General features: G+C 34.6%; 2 protein-coding genes and 2 pseudogenes across 2 annotated transcripts; 2 read left to right on the top strand and 2 right to left on the bottom strand.

Annotated features, from left to right (window-relative positions):
- Positions 1-260: 260 nt before the first annotated feature.
- LOC120145083 lies at positions 261-1,003 on the bottom strand. The gene is made up of 2 exons (XM_039158984.1): positions 694-1,003; positions 261-427 (listed from the first exon to the last, which is right to left on the bottom strand). The coding sequence occupies exons 1-2, from the start codon at positions 859-861 to the stop codon at positions 329-331; spliced, it is 267 nt and encodes an 88-aa protein (XP_039014915.1). The 5' UTR covers positions 862-1,003; the 3' UTR covers positions 261-328.
- Positions 1,004-2,462: 1,459 nt separating this feature from the next.
- Positions 2,463-5,137, bottom strand: LOC120145311 (annotated as a pseudogene).
- Positions 5,138-15,942: 10,805 nt separating this feature from the next.
- LOC120145181 (leucine-rich repeat receptor-like serine/threonine-protein kinase BAM3) lies at positions 15,943-19,259 on the top strand. Its single transcript, XM_039159072.1, has 2 exons — positions 15,943-18,691; positions 18,780-19,259. The coding sequence occupies exons 1-2, from the start codon at positions 16,123-16,125 to the stop codon at positions 19,142-19,144; spliced, it is 2,934 nt and encodes a 977-aa protein (XP_039015003.1). The 5' UTR covers positions 15,943-16,122; the 3' UTR covers positions 19,145-19,259.
- A 1,260-nt stretch (positions 19,260-20,519) lies between these two features.
- On the top strand, positions 20,520-24,208 carry LOC120145269 (annotated as a pseudogene).

Genomic DNA, 24,208 nt, shown 5'->3' with positions numbered 1-24,208 from the left:
AATATATATAGGAAAGGGGGAGTGGAAACATAAGAATAGTCAGATTTACAGTGGTAAACTTCATAGGGATGGGTGAATGGAAGTGGCTAAAAGAGCTTAGGTGGGTTAGGGATTCCATTGCTTGCAATTTTTCTTGTAATGTAACTTTTTTTTTACTTTGTTTCTAATATAAATTCTTCAAGTTTCAATGCTCATTGATGTTTGTGATTTGCAAGGGATTGTTTTCTTTGGATAAAACCAGCTTCAAGATTATAATATTATTAGATGACAATAAGGTTGATTGTTGATGAATATGATAAAGAACATAGTTGATGATGATGATGTTTGCTTAAGGATATACAAAACTATGTTTATGGGGAGGCCAATAGATGCCTTCCCTTGGACAAGGGAGGGGAGCAAGTTGAGCAATGTAATACGATGCCGACATCTGCAATCACGACGAGTACACCAAACATCAGATTCAAGATTGAATGAAAAGAAATACATGTTTTACTTGTATATATCATCTTTCCATAATCATTGCTGAGGGTCAAAGGGTTTTTAGCTTAGTGATCGAAAAGTCGAAAACCGAAATTCGTGACGGATGATCTGGTTAAAGTTTTCTTTGTTCTTAAAGTAATGCTTCCAAAAGAGAAAGCACAGCAGAATGTGCAGGGTACACTAACTCAACGGCCTGATGAGATAGAAGCTTACTCTTTGCGGATTCCCGAGTTTTCCGACAGCTCCAGATCCTAGAGCTGCGTCTTCATCGGGTGAAGAAAAATCAGGATTTGGCTGAAAGAGGTGTTCGAAGATGGCCATGAAAATAAACATTGATATCAAGATGGCGGTAGCAACAAAGCCAAAAGAAATGGCATTCATGGATGTCCCCAAGGTTTTCAATGTTGGTTCCTAATCGACTACAGGTTGAGACGGACTTGGATCTGAACTTGGGTATATGTTCCATGGCATTGTTCTTCCACTTCCAAACCCATCCATGGTTGCTTCGGAAATGCTGCGATCGATCTTGTAGAAACCGATAGTAATAAGTAAATCACAACACGATCGATCTTGTAGAAACCGATAGTAATAAGTAAATCACAACACGACTATAGCAGATTCAGGCATAGTTACAGGTTATCCCTCTAAGAAAAATGAACCTCATTCATGAGTAGTAACAATCTCTGAAAAAGATTGATAAAAGGTAATAATAAAATTCCAGGAACATTCAAGCTTAGAAAAAGAGATGAAAATGGCACTTTCAGGCTGCCCTGGAGCTTAAATACTGTCGATGTCGATATCACAGAATCTCTAAATCATAGAAGTATGATGAAAAACTGAAGAAAAGAACATTGACCCAAAGCTTGAAAAGCACCATTACAAATGAAAATCACATCAGTACTTACCAAGAGAGGAAAATCAGTCCTTGGATCCTATGGCCCTAAGACTGCCCTGGAAAAACAAGACATGCACCAAATAAAGAATCAAAAAGATGAAAGATACACAATTGCAGTATGATCTTTAAAATAAAGTTGTGTATTTGATTCAAACCAAGCACAAGAACAAACAACAGGATAGAAAAGCACATGAAAAAGAGAACACAACAAGAATTGACTTGAAAGTTTAGGAAGAAAAAGAGATGATTGAGAGAGAGAGCTTACAGCAATGCATATGCAGTGCCATAAATGTAATGATTCAAGAGAAGGAACAACATGGACTGTGGCTTAAAGCAAAAGAGCTTGAGAAATCAAAAACAAAAAACAAAGGGTGTGATTGATTTAGACCACAAAGTTTTAAAAAGCAGACCAGGAGAGATGAATGAATGTGCGGAGAAACCCCATCACTCTTGTCAGAGACACTGAAGCTACTGCTCCTACATGGAAGCAATGATTAGAGTTGAAGACCCTTTAAATAGAAATAGCTTCTTCTACCTCTGTCAAACAACATAATCAAAATGTCTGTGAATGATTCGAAAGCCTATCTAAGACCTTAACCAATAATATCATAAAGTTTTTGAATTTAAGCTTCAAAATCTTGCCTAGTAGTATTATACCTCATAGACAGTGACATCCTCGATTGAAAAAAAAAACAAAGATTAACAGCAACAACATTTGATTTACACTGAGGTTTCATTCTTCAACTACCAGTCACCTGAGTATTCCATATATCTATATATATTCCAAATACTATAGAAGTAAAAAATTAGCAACAATATTTAATTATATTTAAATGATACTAGTATATATATATATATAACTATGATTCATGTCTGCTGATAATTAAATATTTAACTCTATAAATGTAAAATAAAATTGAACTTTAAAAAATTATGAAAGAGATCTGTTACAGGTATGTAACATTTACAAAATCTATGTTTGATATAAGAATTTTGTATAAATATTGGAAGAGTTTAGATAATATACTTGAATTGTAAATTATATATTTATATGCAACATTAAAATCAAACGTGAAAAGCCCTTCAATGATTTATTTTTGACAAATATTTTAAAAAAAAGGGAAATTCATAATCATGCATAAGGACATTTGTAAAAGATATTGTCTCCTATTCCCTTTGATGAGGAAAGGACATTAAAGCTGGTCTTGAAAAACAAAACAAAAAAACAAAAGATAAATAGCCAATGCCATGGCATATCAAATATCTCCTTTTATCCTTTCCCCTACTTTTTTCACAACCATATCCCTGAGTCAAGCCTTGAGCTTCCCATAGAATTTGGCCTTCTACTGAGTTGTCTGGAAGCGACCATGACCGAACTTGGATGACGTATCGATGAACTTGAGCTTGATCTCCTAGAGAGCAACCCTAGATGTTTGATGAAGAAGGGATTACCTCAAAGTCGCAACACGTTTATTTGGCCCAACACAGCCGCCTTTAAACATCAGATAATCCTCTTTCACCACACCATAATGGGGGAATCCACCCATTGGGGTAATATCCTTTTCAGTCCTGAAATTAGGAGAAATGGGAAGGGGCATTAGAAATGTCTCAGTTGCAATAATTAGCATACAAATATAAATAGCATGCTGGGAAAAGGGTGCTTGGCTACCCATCATATTCGGTCATGGCGGCATGCGACTCCTGCCCAGCCTTTCCAAGCTTGTACACTTTCTTGTTCATCTCAGTGCTGGTGATGGTAGCCATTTTGGCCAGCCCTGGCAACAGTAAAGGAAACCCTAGCTGGATGCCATGCACCAATACAAGCAACCTTGCGAAGAACTCGATGCGTCTTACGTGGGAGACGGGTAACACCCCATCTGGTCACCATACCCTCATAACCTTTGCCCTTGGTCACACCAATTATATCGATCATCTCATCTTTCTGGAACACAGCATCAACTGGAATAGATTTCTCAAAGAAACTATAAGAGTAGTCAACTTTCTGGGCAACAGTTCCGCCATTGACTTGAATCTTCATTAAATGAGCCTTCTTTTGCTTCAAGCCCTTCATTTTTCTTATCTACAACAATATACAAAAGACATAAAATAAATCGGAAACACATAAAGGTAAAACGTTCAATCATCAATAATTGGAAGGACAAACATAATTAAAAAAATTACAGAACTGCTTGAAGAGGATATACCTGGGTGTGGGCCAAAACACGTATCACGGTGCAATATTTTTTCAGTTTTTCCAGCTGCAATTGAAAGTCTTTTTTACCATCTTCAGTTTCAAACTTCTTGGAGTACTTGGTGAAAACTTTCTTAGACTTGCACCGATGCTTATAGAACCTTCGTTTCACCTCTTCACTTAGATGCTGAACCAACACAGTGCCCAAAGTCTGATGACCACGAGGAGTTTTGACATATCCAACAACCATAGGTGGTGTCTCAATGATAGTAACTGCTTCACAAGTCTCCTTCTTGTGAAGTTCTGGAATAAAGAATATAAATACATTAAACTAACAAACAAAACGAGAACGACATATAAAAAAACACATAAATTCCATGATTTTAAAATCATGATCAAGAGAAAAAAGAATTACTTGATCCAGGCTTTTCAACTTCCCTCACTATATATGTCATCCCAGCTTTATATCCCAAGAATGCAGTTAATCGGCATGGCTTGGTAGCATCATCCTTTGGGAATGCCTTCAATAAACAACCACAAAAGGAGAAAGAAAAATCAGAAGACTTTAATTAACAAAACCATAGAGGGAATTAAGATAGAAAGAGCAACTTAAAATGTTTTAAATTGGAAAGCTGAACATAACAATGAAAGGGGTTCCACTTGGCCACAGCAGCAGAGAATATACAGGACTAAAGACAAACTATTAAACCAAATAGGGTTCTTCCATTCGGCCACAGCAATGCCACAATACAATTGAATGATAGGGCAATCCAACAATATTACCAAATAGAATATCAACACTTTCTAGCTATAAAACAAACAAATAAGAACATATGGTGACAAACCTTTTCCTCTGTGGCGAGAGGCTCTTTTCCTTGGGAGAAATCCCAAAGAGCCATGCCTTGGATGCTCAAACTTGCGATGAGACATGTTTCTTCAACAAAAAAATACTCTGCAAAATTACAAACAACTCAATTCCAGTCCTTAGCCAAATCAATGTCATAATGAGCAAATCTGAAGTTTTGAATATAGATAGAAGCAATTCAAGCATCGTACAATTTTCACTAAAAAACCAATTACATAATATTCTAAATCGAAAGAGTATAAAAAAAGAATTAACCCTAGATGAGAAATCAAATGAAGAACAGCAGATCTAGCGAAATGAAATGAAATTGACCCCCCAAGACCAAAGGCCTATGGCATTAACTTTAAGCACGTCAATTCTCGAGCTCCTTTGGTATTTCTTTCCAAAACCCCATTTTCAGGGTTCTGGCGAGAAGAGCTGTTTTCGAGACTCTAGCCTTGATTTATCCAGCACTGTCTTTTCATGGCGAAATCCATTTCAATCATCGCCAGAAACTGAAGTTAAATCAGTACGTTTTCGTACACCCAGAGCACTAGTGCATTACCAAACGAAACCAGTAATTCACACAAAAACTAAAGGAAAAGAATTCCATAATAGGATTCAGCAAACATGAAATGTAATTCGCAACGAAAACTTGAACGCTAATACCTCGACATCTGAAAGAAAGAGAATAAGAAAATGGAACAAACTCGAGAGCAGCTATCAGCTTCTGTTGATAAAAACCCTACCTAAGCTTGCTAGTGCGTTTATAATCTCTTAAGATCAGAAGTGGACGGCCATGATCAACCTTCTTTCGTTTGATATAATCCGTTATCCCACATCTAGGGTTTTTATTATTTTTTGTGTTTCGAAATGAAACTTTTACTCTTAATCGGCGACGGGGGTGGGCCTGATGAACGCCGCAGCCTGTCCAGTTCTAAAAATGGGCTCCGCCGATAGATCGCACAATGGGTTACCCAATGGATTACAAAATTGGTTTTCGTACATAAGACTTTAAGGGGGTGTTTGGTTCAAAGAATGTGGGATTCCCATGGGATGGGAATCCCACATTCCCATGGGATGGGAATCCCACATTCCCATGTTTGGTTGGCCGGGAATCTCATTCCCGGTAATGTTTTATTACCAATAGTAGATTTTTTGGGGTATATTACCGGGAATGTCATTACCTTCCTTCCCTTAGGTATTGTAACATTACCGGCGTTTTGGACTAAAATGCCCTTAAATTTTTATTGTTTTTCAAAAATATCATTATTCTGTCATTGAATAATAAAAATTCTACGAATGTTAAATTACAAATTTATCCTTAAATTATTTTAGATTTACAAAAAAAGTCTATAATTAAAATTTTATATGAAGTTTAGGGGTTAAATTTTTTTTACCCTTTCATTAAACATTTTTTATATTTTTAATTTTGTAAAAAAATTATATAAATATTATGAATTTAATTTTTTAAAGAAAATATATAAATATTTTACAATTTGTAATACTATACAAATATATAATAAGGACAATTTGGTCAAATATGCATTCCAATAATCTTTTATTCCTTTGACCAAACACGGTAATCTTACATTCCTGCTAAACCAAACACAAAATACAACATTCCCAGTAATCCTATTCCCTGGTAATCTTTTATTCCCACTGGTAATCTTACATTCCGTGAACCAAACGCACCCTAAGAGAATTCTACAGTTTAGATCCCAGAAAAACATTTCTTGATTATAGAAAAATCATGATTAAGCCTGTAAACGAACCAAACATTCATCGAACCGTTTGGTGAGAAATTCGTTTATGTTCATTTATTTATTAAACGAACGAACATGAATAAGATTTTATGTTCGTTTAATTAAATGAACGAACACGAACAAAAGGCTCGTTCATTTATTTACATTCACAAACGTTCGCTAATCCGTTCATTTATGTTCGTTCATTTATGTTCTCCAGACTCGTTTAAAATATAAAGACTTAATAAATTTTAACCTCAAACTCATTAATATTTTTAAACTCAATTAATTTTAAACCTAAATTAAAAGCATTCAAATCAATTAAAGAAAATATAAATCCTAAAATTTGAAAAATAAAAACTCTTCTCAAATATAAACCCAATTAATTTTATGTTCGTCCGTCTATATTCGTTCGTTTGTGTTCGTTTACGCTCGTTCATTTGTGTTCATTTATCATTTAAAAAAACGAAAATGGACGAACACAAACAAACTAGATTTCTTCATGAACAAACATGAACAAGAAATTTTGTTCATTTGTTAAGTTAAAATTAAACAAACGAACATAAACATACACTCGTTCGTGTTCGTTCAGTTTGTTTTACAAGCCTAATCATGATTTTTTTCACATTATTTATAAGTTCACATTATCTATTATGAATAACGATGGATAAACGAATAAATATAAGAATACATAAATTTACACGAAAAATTCGTAAGTTAGGTGATCACTCCTGTACTTTATCCTTTAAAATGAATAAAATAAAATAGGTATATTCAAGGACGAAAACGAAAATAGCCCATTTAAATAACGGGTCTCAGAGCACTGCAGGTACAAGATCCAAGCCCTAGAATTGAACTAACAAATAATGAGATTTTTTTTCTACAAAAAATAATGAATTATTGTGCTTACCAATTGGTACCAAAGATGCATATTAATAAGAGTACCTTTAAAACTGTAATCCGAATTTAGTTCTGTCTGAAAATTAAAGTAAAAAAATAAGGATGTGTAATAAATACTCGGTCAAAGCTCGATAAATATTTGGATCGAATGGACTTGATTGAAATTCTTAACGAGTTGAAATGAGCTACTTGATACTCGACTCGAAAAAGCTAACGAGCAACTCGAAAATATAATATATTAAGATTTTATTTTTTAAAATAAATAATTAATAATATTAACATTTATGTGTTGATTTTTTAAAAAAAAAATACAATATAAGACTTTCATGTATTTAAGATTCATGTTCGAGTTTGAGTTTGAAGCTCAATCTAGACAAGTTTAAGATTTTTTTTTCATTTTGAGCTTTTACGAGCTTCAATTTATAATTTCGAGTTTGAGTCGAACGTGAAAATTTTAAGATCACGAATTTTCGAGCCGATTCTAGCTCACCAATACTTGAGCTCCACTCGACTAGTTTACCGCCCTATTTGCTATTGACTGCTTACTATTATCTTATAAAATCAGAATTATATGTGCTTTGAGCATATCTGAACATCTGAAGAGCTGTAGCAGTGATAGTGCAAAAGGATAGTGAGTGATAATGGTAATAAAAAAGGAGACAATGAGTGGACAATCCGAGTTGAAAATGAGTTGGATTTCCACCATGGATGTCATTCCCATTATTGCCTATTATGTCAGCTCAGCTACTCTTTGTATATTTTATACCATGCAGCTGACTTTGCTTCTTTTGGTTTTCTTCATTCATCCATATATAATATGCCATCATATCCTTTGCTTCCAACTTTTTTTTTCTTGTAAAACATTTCAACCCATTCCTTATCTTGCTACACTTTTTCAAGTTAATATATGATCAGAATTTTTCTTAGTCATTGACGATGCACAAACACCCGCAGACACAACAATGGCTTGAATTCAGGATTTCTAGAGAGAACAACACCCCCTTTAACCATTAAGACTATTTGATGGGTTCGAATGAAATCATTTTCAAGTTTGAAACGAATCAAAATCAAATATTATTATAGTATTATCGGACCAAATCCGATCAAAAACTCGCCCACCCCATCCCTAAAAGTGTGTATTTTGAGGTATACAATGTTTATAACTTTTGCTACAAAATCTGAGTAAAGAATATTCCATGGATTCTGAGTAGATTTTGTTTTGCAATCTTCGAAAGATATGGAGTTGTAAGAAAGTTGCATGGATCATGCAAGAAGAGACAAATAGTTTGCGGATTATGAGGTTTCTTTTTGGTATTTTGAGATGCTTAATGACAAAACTTGTAAAGACTCTCCTACCATCTAAAACTATTATTGTCTTCTTACGCAATAAATCTTGTGGGTTGTGTGCTTTTTAGGGACTGGATTTTGATAATCCAAAAAGATAGAGAGTATCAACCCAAATTCCCATAAAATGTTTACTAACCAAACGTGCCTAATAAATTTAGTTTCCCCATCAAGATTTTATTCGTGTAAAAATTATGAGTGAATTTTAATTATAGCGCGGGTGTAAGATTTTACGTTAAGTTATGTGAATTTTTAAGAAATTATATTAAAAATTTAAGACTATGAAATTATATCATCAATAAAAAAATAAAAAATATCAAAACTATATGTGAATTTAAAATTTTTAAAAGATGTATTATCACCCCCTCGGTCCATCCTTAAATATTTATAACTTTATTTATATTTTTTAAAGTTGGAGTATAATATTTGAAAATTTTGTATTAGTGTTTTGAAATAGGAAGAGAGTATTTTGGTCACAAGTTGAGCAACTCGTTTGCTTTATTTACAAGCTTTTAGATTACATTATTGTGCTTTTGCTTTTGCTTTTGCTTTGCCAACGGCTCCATAAATAGAAGGACCGAACCAAGGCCACCTTCCAAAGATACTTCCTTTACTAAGTAAACACAAGCCTGCAGCAATCATCTTTTTGAGTAAATCTCAACTCGTTACCACTTAATTACGGGAATTCTAATCTTACCATCGATCTTTTAATTTCATCAAACATGTCGTTTAACTATTTAAATAATGTCAATCATGTCATATTTCGTTAGCATTTGACGAAAAAATTGATGTAATTAAATGTGTAATTATATAATTTTGTTAACTGGCACGTCAACTCCTACGCCAAGTATTAACGGCACGTAGCTTGATTGATATTATTTAAATAGTTAATTGATCTGATTGATAAAATTGAAAGGCACTCGACCATCTGACAATGAACGTTCAAAAACCCTTACATTGTGTTCAAACCCGGAATCTCTAAGAATAATAATAATAATCATTTTAGTAAGTGAAATCGCTTGATTCGTACCAAAATTTGAATTTTGAATGATTGCTTTAGGTGCATTTGCCGGAGCTCAAAGGAGATCCAAGGCGTGACAGCCCTTGCCTCCTAAGACATTTCGTCTGTGTGATGGTACTTTGATTTGTCAAAGGAACAATGATAACGTTCTTTACATCCCTATACTGAGTTCATGATTAAATCAGTATAATTATGCCCCTTAGTTACCCCACAAAGTGACACCCATGTTCATTGCTGCCCTTTCTTTTTGTACCCTTTCAACTTTAACTTCTTTCCCCTTTACCCTTTAGCACCACCATATCATCCCTAAATTCTCACCGTTTAAATGAGCTGTTTTTGATGATTTTTTAATATTGAAAATATCTTTCGTATTTGTTTTATATATATTTTTTAAAAATTACAAAATAATCCCAAACTATAGGACGTTGCTTTGCTAAGCCCTCGATGTTACAAAATGGTACGCCGACTATAAAAAGTTGTTTTATTGAGTCCTTCAACTAATAAAAGTTACAAAATGGTCATCGACTATTATTTATGTTCCAAACTCATCATTATATGTTATAATTTTGATGAAAATCTGAGTTGTACGTTAACTTGCTGACTGAGATATGATAAAATTTGATCTCATAATCTCAAATGGCTATCATATCTCAATCAACATCAGAGATTCAAATTGCGATTGTTGTCGTGTTTATCGCGATTGCGGATATAGCGGGCGATATTGTGGTGATTGCGGGTATCGCGCTCATACAATAACGATCTCGGAGGGCACCACTATTTAAATCCCTTTTCAACGCATTGATGTCCAACTCAGACGACCATTAAATTTTTAACGGAAAGGGACGAGTTTGGAACATAATGAATATGCGAGACTATTTTGTAACTTTTAATAGTTGGGGGACTCAACAAAGTAACTCCCTATAGTTGAGGGATCATTTTGTAACTTTTGATAATTGAGAGACTCAATAAAATATTATCCTATAGTCGGGGGGACCATTTGTGTACTTTACCCTATATTTTTTTAGTAAAATTAAGGATTTGAACCCTAATATTATGAAGGAGGAAAATGAAATTGAAAAAGTGTCCTCATAATTCTACCAAAAAAGAGAGGAACAAAAGCTAGACTAACAAAACTTTTACTGAATAATTATGGCTTTTCACTTTCATGACCACCAAACACCAACACTTCCATGTCACATTGCACTGTAACTCAATCATTAGTTCATCCGAACCCAGCAGGGATTAATAATGAATCAAAAACCAGTACCCAAAGCAGGAAAGTTGTGATCTTGAAGTTGTCATCTTTTTTTTTTCAAAGGACAGTTCCATTTTTGTGCACGGCCAAGGGACCAGGTGACATGGACGTGCATTTTCGTCTTCTTCCTCCACTGGTTTGTCATCATGCTGTACTCTCATGGTTGTGTCTGAAAACCGTGATAGGGACGAACATAACTCGATTATAATCGAATTAACCGATTTGATGATTAATTCATGCTTGTAATAGAATAACAAAGTGGGAGATTCTAAGTAATCTTCATGAATTAAACAATTTGAACATTTGTGGAAAGAGGGAACTGTGGCTGTTGAAATTCTGGGAATTAATGGCTTTATTCTTTGCCAACGAATGTCAATTATACTACTGCCGACGAATAACTAAAAATACAAAATGAAAGCAGCTTTAACGGGAACTCCATGAGAAAGCAAATGGAACCTGGTTCTCTCTCTTTCCGGATGTAAAGTTGTAGAGTATAAATTTGACCCGACCCGACATAAAATAAAGACTTAATTAAAAATTAATAATTTTTAAAAAAATTATATTATTATCTGGATCAGAGTAGGACAGAGTTTTTCACCATCCACCCGACCTAACCCAATCTTACTCCCTAAAAATTCGACCTGACTTGACTTGACCTGAATTTGAATTCTTTTAAAAAACTCCGATCCTATCAGATCAAGTTGAGTCAGAACCTATCGAGTTTGGATTAAGTTACCATCCCTATATCGTTCCCTCAATATTTTACCTCTTTCTTTTTTTCTATTTATACTTTATTTCTCTCGGAATTTACATCTATTGGTCTCGAGATCTAACCTATAAAGTTTATTATTTATGTCGATGATTGAGGATGGAACCCTTTAAGTATTTGTATGATTTTAGCTTGTTCAGTAATTAGCATAATAGTATCATTTCGTGCCTTAGAAGTGAGACATCCTAATTAAGGGTAGTTTTATCGTTATTACGAGTATAGTGGATATTACAAAGGACGCCGTTACTGTTATTTCGCAAGCGTTATCGCGGTTGCGAATCGATATTTAAAATCCTGAGTACGATCATTAATAAGCAAGGGTCAAAATGCGACAGTTATTGGTACGACAACTTCATGTATGGAAACTGTACATGATTTGGACCATAAGATACCACACATGGTCCCATGCCCTGAATTTTGTCAACTAACTAGCATCATTTAGGTGCTTTTATGCTTTAAACATCTTAGGATTACCAATCATTTTCTCTCGTTTTAAATCGATTCTTTATGACGTAAAATCGATGAGCTTATGTTCGTTTTATCTGAAACTCGAATCTTATGAATGGAAAACATAATATTTTTTTATGGAATTTAATTGGATTAACCATAGGGATGGTAACCCTTCAAAGGGTCCACAACCTTCGTATCAATAAGTCAGATAGGGACACCACTGTTTTTCATGGCATTGTCCACATGAAAGACAGAGGAAAATGAACAGCGAAAGATGAAGCTGTTACAACAAGAGCACTCTTTCCTAGGAATGGACATGAGTCGGGTTGGGTCGGGTTTTTGGTCAATCCGACCCGACCTGAGAACAAGAGAGTCTCCACCCGAGATCCAATCCGACCAAAATAAGATTTCATCCGATCCGACTCGAATATATGACATAGAAACCCAACCCGACCGAAATAAAAAAAATTATTTTTATTGAATAAAAACAATGACTTAATTGAAAAAAATATATGTAGAGAGATATTATTGTAATTATCCCTAAATATATAGGGTAAAATTATATATTTTTTCTGGGTCGGGTCGGATTTTTTTTACCATAAACTTGGACCCGACCCGGACACCGCATAAAAAACTCGACCCAACCCAAACCTAAATTTTTTTAAGAAAACCCCTACTAGATTGAATCGAAACTCGTCAAATTCGGATCACATGTCCATCCCTACTCTTTCCCATGTAATGGTAAGTCGTTATTTTCTTTAAATAACAAATCATGTATTTGATGAGTTCAAGTTAATACAAGAGCACTCTTTTCCATGTCCAAAATAGAGCGGTCCTAGATTTTTCTTCGGGTAAAATACACTCTAGGTCACTTAGTTAAGCATTTGATAATAAATCAACTGTTTATTTAAGTTACAATTTAATCTACTCAATTAAAAAATTATTACAAAAAAGTCACTCGTTGTTAAAATTGAAATAGATGTCTAATGTAGTATGGTATTATACTAGTTTTAGTTTTTAAAATTTATACTTTTTTATCAATTTAGTCACGATTCATAACAATTTAATAAATTTAACCTTTCATATCAATTTAAATTTTAGTAACCTATTGTCAACACGCGCAGACCCTGCAAACGTAACTGCTCAAATTCATAACTTTTAGAGAGATCAACATTCCCTTTTACCATCGATGTCACTCAATAGATTCAGTTCAAATTTTTTTTATGATACTAACAAACCAAACGAGTTCGGATTGAATAAATGCATTAATAAAAGTAACAACAAAAGATTGTTAAATTGTTATTATATCATGAATGTAATAGGGAAATAAACTAACATTTCTGAGAGAAAAACAAGTAATTTGAGAGGAGAACAAATGTTATATCATAGAATTTCTAAATATAACAATTAAATTAAATTATTAAATTATTTCAAATTAGAACTAAATTGATATAATAAATAAGTTTTACAGACTATAACCATTATTATACCAACTTACAATACTATTTTGTCTAATATTTAAAGATCATTGATTTATTTTTAGCAATATTTTAATGAATGATTATATAGAGAAAATAACCTCAGTGACCAAAAATGCCTTATAATATACGATTTTAATCAATTTTTTTTGGATTTGCCAAAATGACCAACTAAATCGCAATGCGATCGATAATTCGCAACGCGATCTCCGGTATCGTAAATCAGTTTCCAGATTCGCAACGCGATTCTGACTATCACATTACGATAGAAGATCAAAGGCGCGCGCGCACATATATATATATATATATATATATATATATATGAGTTTGCTTTTGCTTTAGAGCCCTCTCTTTAAGACTATCCCATCTTCCATTAAAGGCTCAAGTTTTGCACATTAACATGTACAGTTTGGTCCCAGATTGGAATAAAGTTGAGCAAACACAAGAAAAGAAAAGCTAACAGTGGTTCCTTCCTCTGATGCAGCATAATTATATTTTGATCATTCAAACAAAACATGGTAATCATATATTAATAATCATCGTCTCTGAGTATGCTGCACCCACATGTTCCCAACTCAAGACATTATAAATTCCTTACCACCCTCTGCGTGGGAATACTCAAACCTATGCATTACTTATTGGGTCGGATCAAATTAGAATTCGAATCACAAACTCTAACATAGTTTATAGTCAATCTATGAGATATGAGTTGTGTCGTGTTGTAATATCATAAGTCTAACATAGGTTGTAAACGAATCGAGTCGAGCTTAAATATTATTAAACTTAACTCCAAAAGTTTAAATCTGAGCTCCACTCGAACTCGAAATAAAAAAACCGAAGCTTAATTCAACTTGAAAGCTCGTGAGCTTAAAATTTACAACACTAAATCTAACCAGATTTAGAGTCAGTTTGCCTCACCTTTTGAAATTGACTTTTAAAAGTGTTGTAGAATCAGGATTTTAAAAGTGTTGTACAAAAGTGCAACTTAAAATTTAACTGTTTGAAATTGTTGTTAAAAAGTGAGTTTGAAAAAAATAAAATGTCTATTATAAACATTATGTTGTAAATTAAAAATATATTATTTAAATTATATTTATACTTATTAATACTATGATATATAAAATATATAAACTTAAATTATAATAAAAATATTTTAAGATATTTCATTAATAATATTTTATATATAAAATATTATATTAAAGAAAAAATATTATCAATACTTTTTAACGCGTAAACATAAAATTATTATGAAATAATAATTTAAATATTTGTTTTGATAAAAAGAATATTAAAAAAATTAGTAATTAAAATTAATTATTAAGTAATAAATTATTTTTTAATGATGTTATTATTAAAATAAAATATAAATACATAATTTAGTGGAGCTTAAGCATTACTAAGAGTAAAATTATAATTTTCTTTCAAAAACAAAGTTGAAACTAAAAAAGTTAGAAAACTTAGTTTTTACGATTGATTTGAAACTATAATTTCTATCGTATTTTTTATTTTTTTTTATCCATTTAACGTTAATTTTACGGTCAAAATAAACTTTTTAGCTAGAATTACTTTAAGAAATCCAAGCCAAACGGACCTTAGCCACTCTTAGGTATATCTTCGAAAATCCGATCTTATTTCACACCACCATATTATTATAAAATCCTTTTTTTAAAGGGACATCCATGCCTGCATCATCCAAGTTACTTTTATCTTTGTTGGACAACACTGTTGATAATGGAATTCCCCAGTTTAACTCAAAGTCTATGCACTGGTTCTTGATTTATCTTTAACCATTTTTTTCCATTTATAACATCAATAACTCCATGTGCATGAATCTTTAAGCATGATGGTGTTTACCGGGGGGGGGGGGGCAGAATTTTACTTTTTAAAGAATCAATATGGTTGAGCTCCATTTTCTGATGAAACTGATGTGTCTTCATCAATGGAATTATATACATAGATTCTTGATAAATTCTGCATATGTTTAGTGTTGAAAGTATCATAAAAAAAACCCAGATTTTGGAACTAATCCAAGGAATCAAAACTGGGTTGAAACAGTGAGAAAATTTGGATACTTTGATCTGAACATGCTTAAATTTCTGCAGTAAAAACCATGTTTTTGAATCATTCTCAAGGCTTTGAACCTTCAATTCCATATATCTCTCGTTCAAAGCAATAAAGATCATTGTTTGATTAAAGGCTTAAAGCTAAAGGCCATTCTTTTTTGTCATATAAATAAAGAGTCCAACTTTACCCTTTTCTTCTTCTTCCTTCCCTCCTCTATAATCTCGACTTATTAAAGTATTAACTTTAACTAGCTGAACCGACCCAGAGACTAGGATTGTAAAACCCTTTGAACCAAATCCATTTTCTTTCCTTTTTGGTTCCACTTTTCTTTTCTTAAAGAAGCTTAGGTTAGAGAGAGAAGAATGAAGAGGTAAAACCTGCCATGACTAGCAGAAATTCAATCTCTTCTTTGTCTTTGAGAGAAAAAGAGGGAAAGGAAAAGAAAAGAAGAAAAAGGTGAGGCTTATCATCTATCTTGTTTATCAAGACTCTTTCTATCAGGATGTTTGATTCTTTAAGCTTACACACACTTGAAGTTGCTCAGATTCCTTCCACTTTTCTTCCCTACTTTCCTAGAAAATCTTTTGTTGTTCTAAGGCTTAAATCCCTTTGTCTTTGCTTCAAGTCCTTCCAAACTCAATTCTCTTGAGAAAGAAAAAATAAACATTTTTTCCCACGAACCAAACATGGTCCCTCTCATTGTCTTGACATTATTCTCACTTGTAGCCACTGCATGTTCTGCTTCATTGGTTTCTGATTTTCATGTCTTGGTATCACTTAAAAACGGGTTTGAGTACCCTGAACCGATGTTGAGCTCATGGAATTCATCGGATCCTAGTTCTGTATGTTCATGGACCGGAATCGGATGCTCCGATGGCCGAGTTGTGTCGTTGGACTTGACCGATATGAATGTATGCGGCTCAGTTTCACCCCGAATTTCGATACTCGATAGGCTAACGAACCTTTCTCTTGCCGGCAACAACTTCACGGGAAGTATCGAGATATCGAATATGAGTGAACTTCAATATCTCAACGTTTCGAACAACCAGTTCGACGGTCACCTGGATTGGAACTATGCAAGTATAGGCAACCTGGAGGTGTTGGATGCTTATAACAACAATTTCACTGCTCTGCTGCCGGTTGGTGTTGTTGGATTGAAGAAGCTCAGGTACTTGGACCTCGGTGGCAACTATTTCTATGGCACAATCCCATCGAGCTATGGCACATTGATCGGGTTGGAGTATCTTTCACTGGCGGGAAATGATCTTCATGGAAAAATCCCCGGTGCGTTAGGCAATCTGGTGAACCTGAGAGAGATTTACTTGGGGTATTACAATGTTTTCGATGGTGGTATCCCTTTGGAGTTTGGTAAATTGATAAATTTGGTTCACATGGATCTCTCTAGCTGTGAATTGGATGGACCAATTCCTCATGAGCTTGGGAACTTGAAGTTACTCGATACTCTGTACCTCCATATCAATCGACTCTCCGGTCCCATTCCGAAGCAGTTAGGCAACTGTACTAACTTGGTGAACCTCGATCTCTCCCACAATGTGCTCACTGGAGAAATCCCGTCTCGGTTCGTCGATCTCAAGCAGCTCAGGTTGTTCAATCTCTTCATGAACAGACTGCATGGCTCTATTCCGGACTTCGTAGCCGACTTGTCTAATTTGGAGACGTTGGGGCTATGGATGAACAACTTCACCGGTGTTATACCTGAGAATCTCGGTCGAAACGGGAAGTTGCAGTTGCTTGATTTATCATCCAACAAGCTGACCAGTATGATCCCTCGAGGCCTGTGTGATTCGAATCGGTTGAGGATATTAGTTTTGATGAAAAACTTCCTTTTCGGATCTGTTCCCGAAGAACTGGGGAGATGTTATAGTCTCACTAGAGTCAGGTTGGGGCAGAATTACTTGAATGGTACCATTCCTAATGGTTTCATTTACTTGCCTGAGCTGAACTTAGCTGAGTTGCAGAACAATTACCTTTCGGGAACGTTGGCCGAAAACACTAACATGTCGTCGAGACCGGTTAAGTTAGGCCAGCTTAATTTGTCAAACAATCTCCTCTCAGGTCCATTGCCGTATTCACTTTCAAACATGTCTTCTCTCGAAAACCTTTTACTTAGCGGAAACCGATTCTCGGGTCCGATACCGCCTTCTATAGGTGAACTCAGGCGAGTTTTGAAGCTCGATCTTAGTAGAAATTCGCTTTCGGGTATCATTCCACCAGCAATTGGCAACTGTTTTCATCTAACATACCTTGATATGAGCCAAAATAACCTCTCTGGCTCAATTCCAATGGAGATCTCCAATTTGCATATCCTGAGTTACTTGAATGTATCTAGGAACCATTTAACTGAGGTCCTTCCGAAAAGCATTGGATCGATGAAAAGCCTCACAGTTGCCGACTTCTCGTTCAACCATTTCTCCGGGAAGCTTCCCGAATCCGGCCAGTTTGCCGTCTTTAATGCTTCATCTTTCGCGGGCAATCCTCAACTTTGTGGTTCTCTGCTCAACAATCCTTGCAATTTGACAGCAATCTCAAGCACCCCTAGGAAGGCCCCTGGAGACTTCAAGCTACTATTTGCAATAGGCCTTTTAATATGCTCTCTAATATTCGCCAGTGCCGCTATTATCAAGGCCAAGTCGTTCAAGAAAAACGGTTCGGATTCTTGGAAGATGACTGCGTTCCTAAACCTTGAATTCACGGTTTCTGACATCCTAGAATGTGTCGAAGACGGAAATGTGATCGGAAGAGGAGGTGCAGGCATTGTTTACCATGGGAAAATGTCGAATGGTATGGAAATCGCGGTGAAAAAGCTTTTTGGCTTCGGCACGAGTAGACACGATCATGGTTTCCAAGCCGAAATCCAGACGCTAGGAAACATCAGGCATCGGAACATCGTCAGGCTGCTAGCGTTTTGCTCCAACAAGGAAAGCAATCTCTTGGTCTACGAGTACATGAGAAATGGGAGCCTCGGAGAAGCGTTACAGGGGAAGAAAAAGGGTGCATTCCTAGGATGGAACTTGAGGTACAAAATTGCAGTGGAAGCAGCTAAAGGCTTATGCTATCTTCACCACGATTGTTCGCCGTTAATTGTTCACCGAGACGTGAAATCGAACAACATCTTGCTCGATTCAAGCTTCGAGGCACACGTTGCTGATTTTGGATTGGCGAAATTCTTGGTCGACGGGGGTGCATCGGAGTGCATGTCTGCTATTGCAGGGTCCTATGGCTACATTGCTCCTGGTATGTACTAAACTTCTTCCCCTTGGTCAAATTGTGTGCCGCGACAGTACTATTTCCTGGTATTAATGTTAATGTTTCTTAATCTCAGAATATGCATACACATTGAGGGTAGACGAAAAAAGCGATGTGTATAGTTTCGGAGTGGTTCTTTTAGAGATGATAACCGGCCGACGACCGGTAGGCGAGTTCGGAGAAGGTGTAGATATAGTACATTGGGCTAAACGAGTGACGAATTGTCGACGAGAAGAAGTTAGCAGCATCGTCGATCCAAGGCTAACATCTGTGCCCAAAGACGAGGCAATGCACTTATTGTTCATCGCAATGCTATGCGTACAAGAAAATAGCACCGAACGCCCCACCATGAGAGAGGTCGTTCAGATGCTATCGGAGTTTTCTCCACAGTCCCCAGACTATCAACCTTCGTCTTCGTCGATCATTCGAAAAAAGTTTTGAAAAGAAGAACATTACTGATTAAGTAAATGAGATATTTGAGGTTATGGGTTAGGAGATTTGACGAGCCAGAAATATATAGGATTAGGAATAATATCAAAGGATTGTAACCTTAACAATGGGGTATTGTATTATATTCTATATTTAAATGCTACACTTAGTTTTTTATATTTAAATTATTTTTTTCCTGTCATTAGAATTGGTTATTATTATTATTAATATTTTTAATGATAATTATATCACCTAAATAATTAAGTAGATGTGAAATGTTTTACGTCAATAATAATTGTTAATCAATTAATAATTTATAAAAAAAAGGATTGTTTTTTACCAAAATTAAGACATTAATGTTCAAATGATTAAAAAAATAAATGTCGAAATAATTTGAACTTTAAGGGCAAGTTTTAATATTATTATGTTTAAATATTTTTTTACACTTAATGTATGAAATAATCATCTTTTATAAATATTTGTATTTATTCACATTTAAATAATAAGGGCATCTCCAATGCTGCGCCACATTTCAACAATATCTCCGGTGTGGAGAAAAAACCAGCTTCAGCCCTGCGCTACAGTGGAGATTTGCTACAGTACCGCGCCACATCTAACGTGGTACTGTAGCTTGCGCTACAATTTTTTTATTAGTAAAGTATATTAAATTATAAGATATATAAAAATACATTAAAATTAGATAAATAATCATACTAATTTTTTTGTAATTTTTTGAATTTTTTTGTATTTTTTCTGATTTTTTTATATTTGTAAAATTAATATTATAATAGTTAAATATTATGAATAAAGTAAAATTGATGGTAATGTAGAGATAGCGCTGAAGATGAATTATTGTTTCATCCCTAGAGTAGAGATAGAGATACTCTAAAGTAGAGATGAGTGCTGGAGATGACCTAACAAAATACGGTCTAAAGTCCAGACACTTTACTTAAAACCCTTTTAAAATCCCACAACGGCATCGCCTTTGAGTGCTGTTTCTTCCGACATGGCTCCAAGGACACTTCTCATTTCAGTGATAACATTGGAGTGGATGTTACCAAGCCTAGGAGGAGAAGATTTTTAATATCTTGATTAATTTATTGAAAATCTTCGCTTAGAAGGTAAAAGGAAGAAGGAAGAAGAAGAAGAAGACTTGGGGGTGTTGTTTTAACGGAGTTAACGTGCTACATTAGAAAAAAAAAATGACGGGAAGTAACGGTAGAGGTCATTTTTAAAACGAATTAAAAGTTTAATGATTGTATTGTAATTTTCAAAAGTTGGGTAACCAAAATATAATATCCCTAAAATGTTGGGGACTATTTATATATTTTACTCTTTAAATAATAACAAAATACAATCTAAAATCCAGACACTTCAAAGTCCCACAACGGCATCGCCTTTGAGTGCTGTTTGGAGGCTGAGAAACTGGGGGGAAATTTTCGTAAATGAAATGACGGGAAGTCCCAAGCACTCTCCGAGCACAATCACAGAATCCAGGCCTTCTAAAATACCTAAAACCCAAGATCACCGCGACCAAGATCTAGAAGATAAACAACTACAAGAGTCGAGCATGAGCAAAAACCCTAGAATCCAACGTTATTTAGTAGCTATTGAGTACATTGGAACTCGCTTCTCTGGTTCACAGCAGCAGCCCAATTTCCGCACTGTCGTTGACGTATTAGAGGTAGTACCTTGTTCTCTGTTTTCTTTTAATTGCCAAAAAGAAGAAGAAAGGCTCTGAAATTTCGAAATTAGCAGTCATTTGGTATACAATTGTGTTATCATCAATTTAGCATCTTTAGATTTATTTATTTGTTTATTGCAAGGCAAACATATTCTGATTGAGTTAATGCTCTGGTGTAAATAGTGATGATTTGGTTATGCAGGAGGTTTTTCATAAATTTATTGGTCAGCCAGTTTCAATTTTTTGCTCAAGTCGAACTGTAAGTCTTCATCCTAATGCTTACTTCTCTGTTATATTCATGTTATTATACTCTTTAATCATCTTATCCATTGTAAATTGTATTTAATTTAAGGACTACTCTACTCTCATGAATTAATGGACATGCAGACATTTTTTGGTTGAGATAATGCTTAGGATGTCGATTGGTATTATTACCAAAAAGTTCAGTTGTAGTATAATTTTCTGAAGTAATATACTTTAATTTGCTTGAATTGGAGAAATAATTCCACTGCGACATGTATGCTATTGAATGTTGTATCAATTTAATTTTTTTGCCACAATTGTAGGATGCTGGTGTACATGCCTTATCGAATGTTTTCCATGTAGACGTGGAACGGATAAGCAAAAGGAAGCCTGGTGAAGTGGTGAGTATCTATACATGAATATTTCTTATCTCCTTTTTCTATTTCTCTGAATATCGTTTTCCATTTGATACTTGAAAAGTGTTGACATACATTTCTCTATTATTTGCGTTCTGCCCTTTTTATTTTTCATTCCTTACAAGGAAATGGTTGAAGCGTTTTTCCTTATTATTTGATTTACTTTTTCCTTTTAATTTAAAGTAATGGAGTCTTAGGTGAAACTTATGTACATGTATATGAGCGGATGTTTACTTTTAATGTTTTTTTTTGTTTCCATGAATATGATTTGGATGCCTCAATGTACATTTTACTTGTAGTAGTATTTTGCAAATAACTAAGTTATAACAGTTTATCCTTTTGACTTACATAATCTTCATGCTAAAATGCAGTTACCACCTCATGAACCATCTGTTGTTAAAAGAGCTGTGAACCATTTCTTACAGGTGTGTTTCCTGATGATCTTTTCTAGTTTATGCAATAAGATGTTGTATGAATCTCCCTACTTCAGTTGTCTTCAACTCAGGATTGCTAACTTTTATTCTTTTTTTAAACATATATACATTATCATGTTGGTTTTGTGTGTCCAATAACACATTGTTTAATTTGGTTTACTTTAGAGGAATGATGGTGATATTAGCGTGATCGATGTTCGATGTGTTCCAAATGATTTTCATGCCAGATATAAAGCTGAGGAGCGCACGTAGGTATTCTTTTTTATCTTAATTTCACTTTCTACAATGTAGCTGCTTAGCATAGCTGAAAAATATTTTAGGTGGTATAGTTCTTTGATGGAAATTGGCACTTGCTTCTAAAACCTTTCAAGTTTACCCTTTCTTCCTGTTACATGGAATCATGGTTAACAGGACATTACTATATAGCCCTTTTGAAAGTTTTGAAAAAAAAGGATTAAAACATGTTCATCCTGTTGCTAAAGCCCTTTTCTAGTAGATGAATTTGTCGATTGCATTGTGCTTGTGTTTTAATTAAAACATAAATCAGCTCTTTGCCTTTACTTGTGTATTTAAATGGACCTTGGTACTCAAGGATTGAGGGAAGCATATTATGATATGAAAGATGGAAAACAAAAACTGCTGCATGCTTGAATCATTACTTTAAGAGCATTCATACTTTATTCTGTCAGCTTACATCATGCTTTTTTTAAAATTTATTTTTAGCAGTCATACATGAACAGAATATGTTTGTTATTGATATGTTTCTCACTTCTAACAAGTGCAAAAAATATTTAAGCAGATTCACATGACATTTTAGGTTTTTCCATATTATTTAATGCTTTATTCAAGAAAATCCCTTAATACAATTAGAAGCACGTTGATGATTCTTTATGGTGTTCTAAAAGTGCAAGACAGTGATTTTGATTTCATTGCATTCCATGAATTGAACTAAGATATATCTCTGAATTTGTGGGAAATGATTTTGTAGGTACTTTTACCGCTTGGTTTCTGGCCCTGAACCATTGACTGCCTTTGAAAAAGACCGGGTGTGGCATGTACAAGAGAACCTAGATCTATATGCAATGCAGGTGGGTTTTTATTGTGATTCCTTATTTGATCTAATTATTGATTTATTACAGAAAAAGTGAACTTGATTGGTATGCTTGCAGGAAGCATGCAAAGTTCTTGTTGGACATCATGATTTTAGTTCCTTCAGGGCATCAGGTTGCCAGGTGGTTACTTCTCTCACATGAATGAAGTATCATACTATCATTATCATGTGTGTTACATGGCTCCACACATGCGTGTCTATGCCTAAACGACATAATTGCTTGTGTAATATTTCCTGATAGCTGAGAATCCGAATTTTCCATCTTTCTAGTTTTCTTAACTACTTGAAGATGCTGTATGTGTAGGCAAACTCACCAATCAGAACTTTAGATGAACTTCATGTCTGTGAGGTACCTGCAACTCCTTATTTCCCATCAACCATTGAGAGGGAACAGAGTAATTCGAGCTCGAGCAATTCTCATTTATGCTCTGTTAAGCCTGAGGTTGAGCTCCCCATTAATTCATTCTCCAATACTGATGATGTGGTAGACTCAAATAATGGTAAAAGTACCCTAGAAGAATTTGGAGTAAGGAGAAGACACCGCTGCTATGTGGTAACAGCACGTGCACACTCCTCTTTCTTTACCACCAGGTTTCAGTCATTGCCTCCTTTATATATGATTTTGATTTCCCGTTTGTGAGTTTTGTTCGTTACTATGTACGGCAATTCTCGGCCCAGTCTAAGGAAGAAAACAATTGAATAACTTGTTATCTCTATATTGATGTCTCCTTTGTCTTTCTGACACATCTTTGTTGGATATAGCTTTTCACTTGCACACACACACGTATATACATATATATTTCAATCATCTGCCAGGTTTCATGCAGGTTAGACTGCTTGTCGGTGTTCTCAAATGTGCTGGCACTGGAGAGTTGACAACTTCTGATGGTATGTTTTCATTTTATGTGCATGTAGGCAATTGTTTAATCTGCTCTAGTTTTTAGCCTCTTTTAACATTTCCGGATCGGTATTCATGCATCGAATCAAATGAAATTATTGCAGTGGAAAAAATTCTGAATGCAAAGACGGTGACTGCTGCAAGTCCAATGGCCCCTGCATGTGGTTTATACCTTGGACGTGTGAAGTATGATCTGCCATGATCATAAGGCACTTAAGCTGCTGTTTCCTACATGAACAGGGAGGAGATTTTGAGATGGGGCCGATTGCCCCCAAACTATTAATAACAAA

This window comes from Hibiscus syriacus, unplaced genomic scaffold, assembly GCF_006381635.1.
Source record: "Hibiscus syriacus cultivar Baekdansim isolate YM2019G1 unplaced genomic scaffold, ASM638163v2 tig00110893_pilon, whole genome shotgun sequence".
NCBI classification, from domain to species: Eukaryota; Viridiplantae; Streptophyta; class Magnoliopsida; order Malvales; family Malvaceae; genus Hibiscus; species Hibiscus syriacus.
The sequence above is the reverse complement of the archived record's forward strand: the minus strand, read 5'-3'. Positions and strand labels throughout refer to the sequence as shown.

Excerpts from the sequence above, each read along its gene's own strand:
- LOC120145083 (XM_039158984.1), bottom strand. The coding sequence starts at position 861 with ATGAATGCCATTTCTTTTGGCTTTGTTGCTACCGCCATCTTGATATCA. Across the intron at positions 428-693 it reads AACTCGGGAATCCGCAAAGA|ATGTCGGCATCGTATTACAT; the intron begins GTAAGCTTCTAT and ends TCGTGATTGCAG.
- LOC120145181 (XM_039159072.1), top strand. The coding sequence starts at position 16,123 with ATGGTCCCTCTCATTGTCTTGACATTATTCTCACTTGTAGCCACTGCA. Across the intron at positions 18,692-18,779 it reads CTATGGCTACATTGCTCCTG|AATATGCATACACATTGAGG; the intron begins GTATGTACTAAA and ends TCTTAATCTCAG.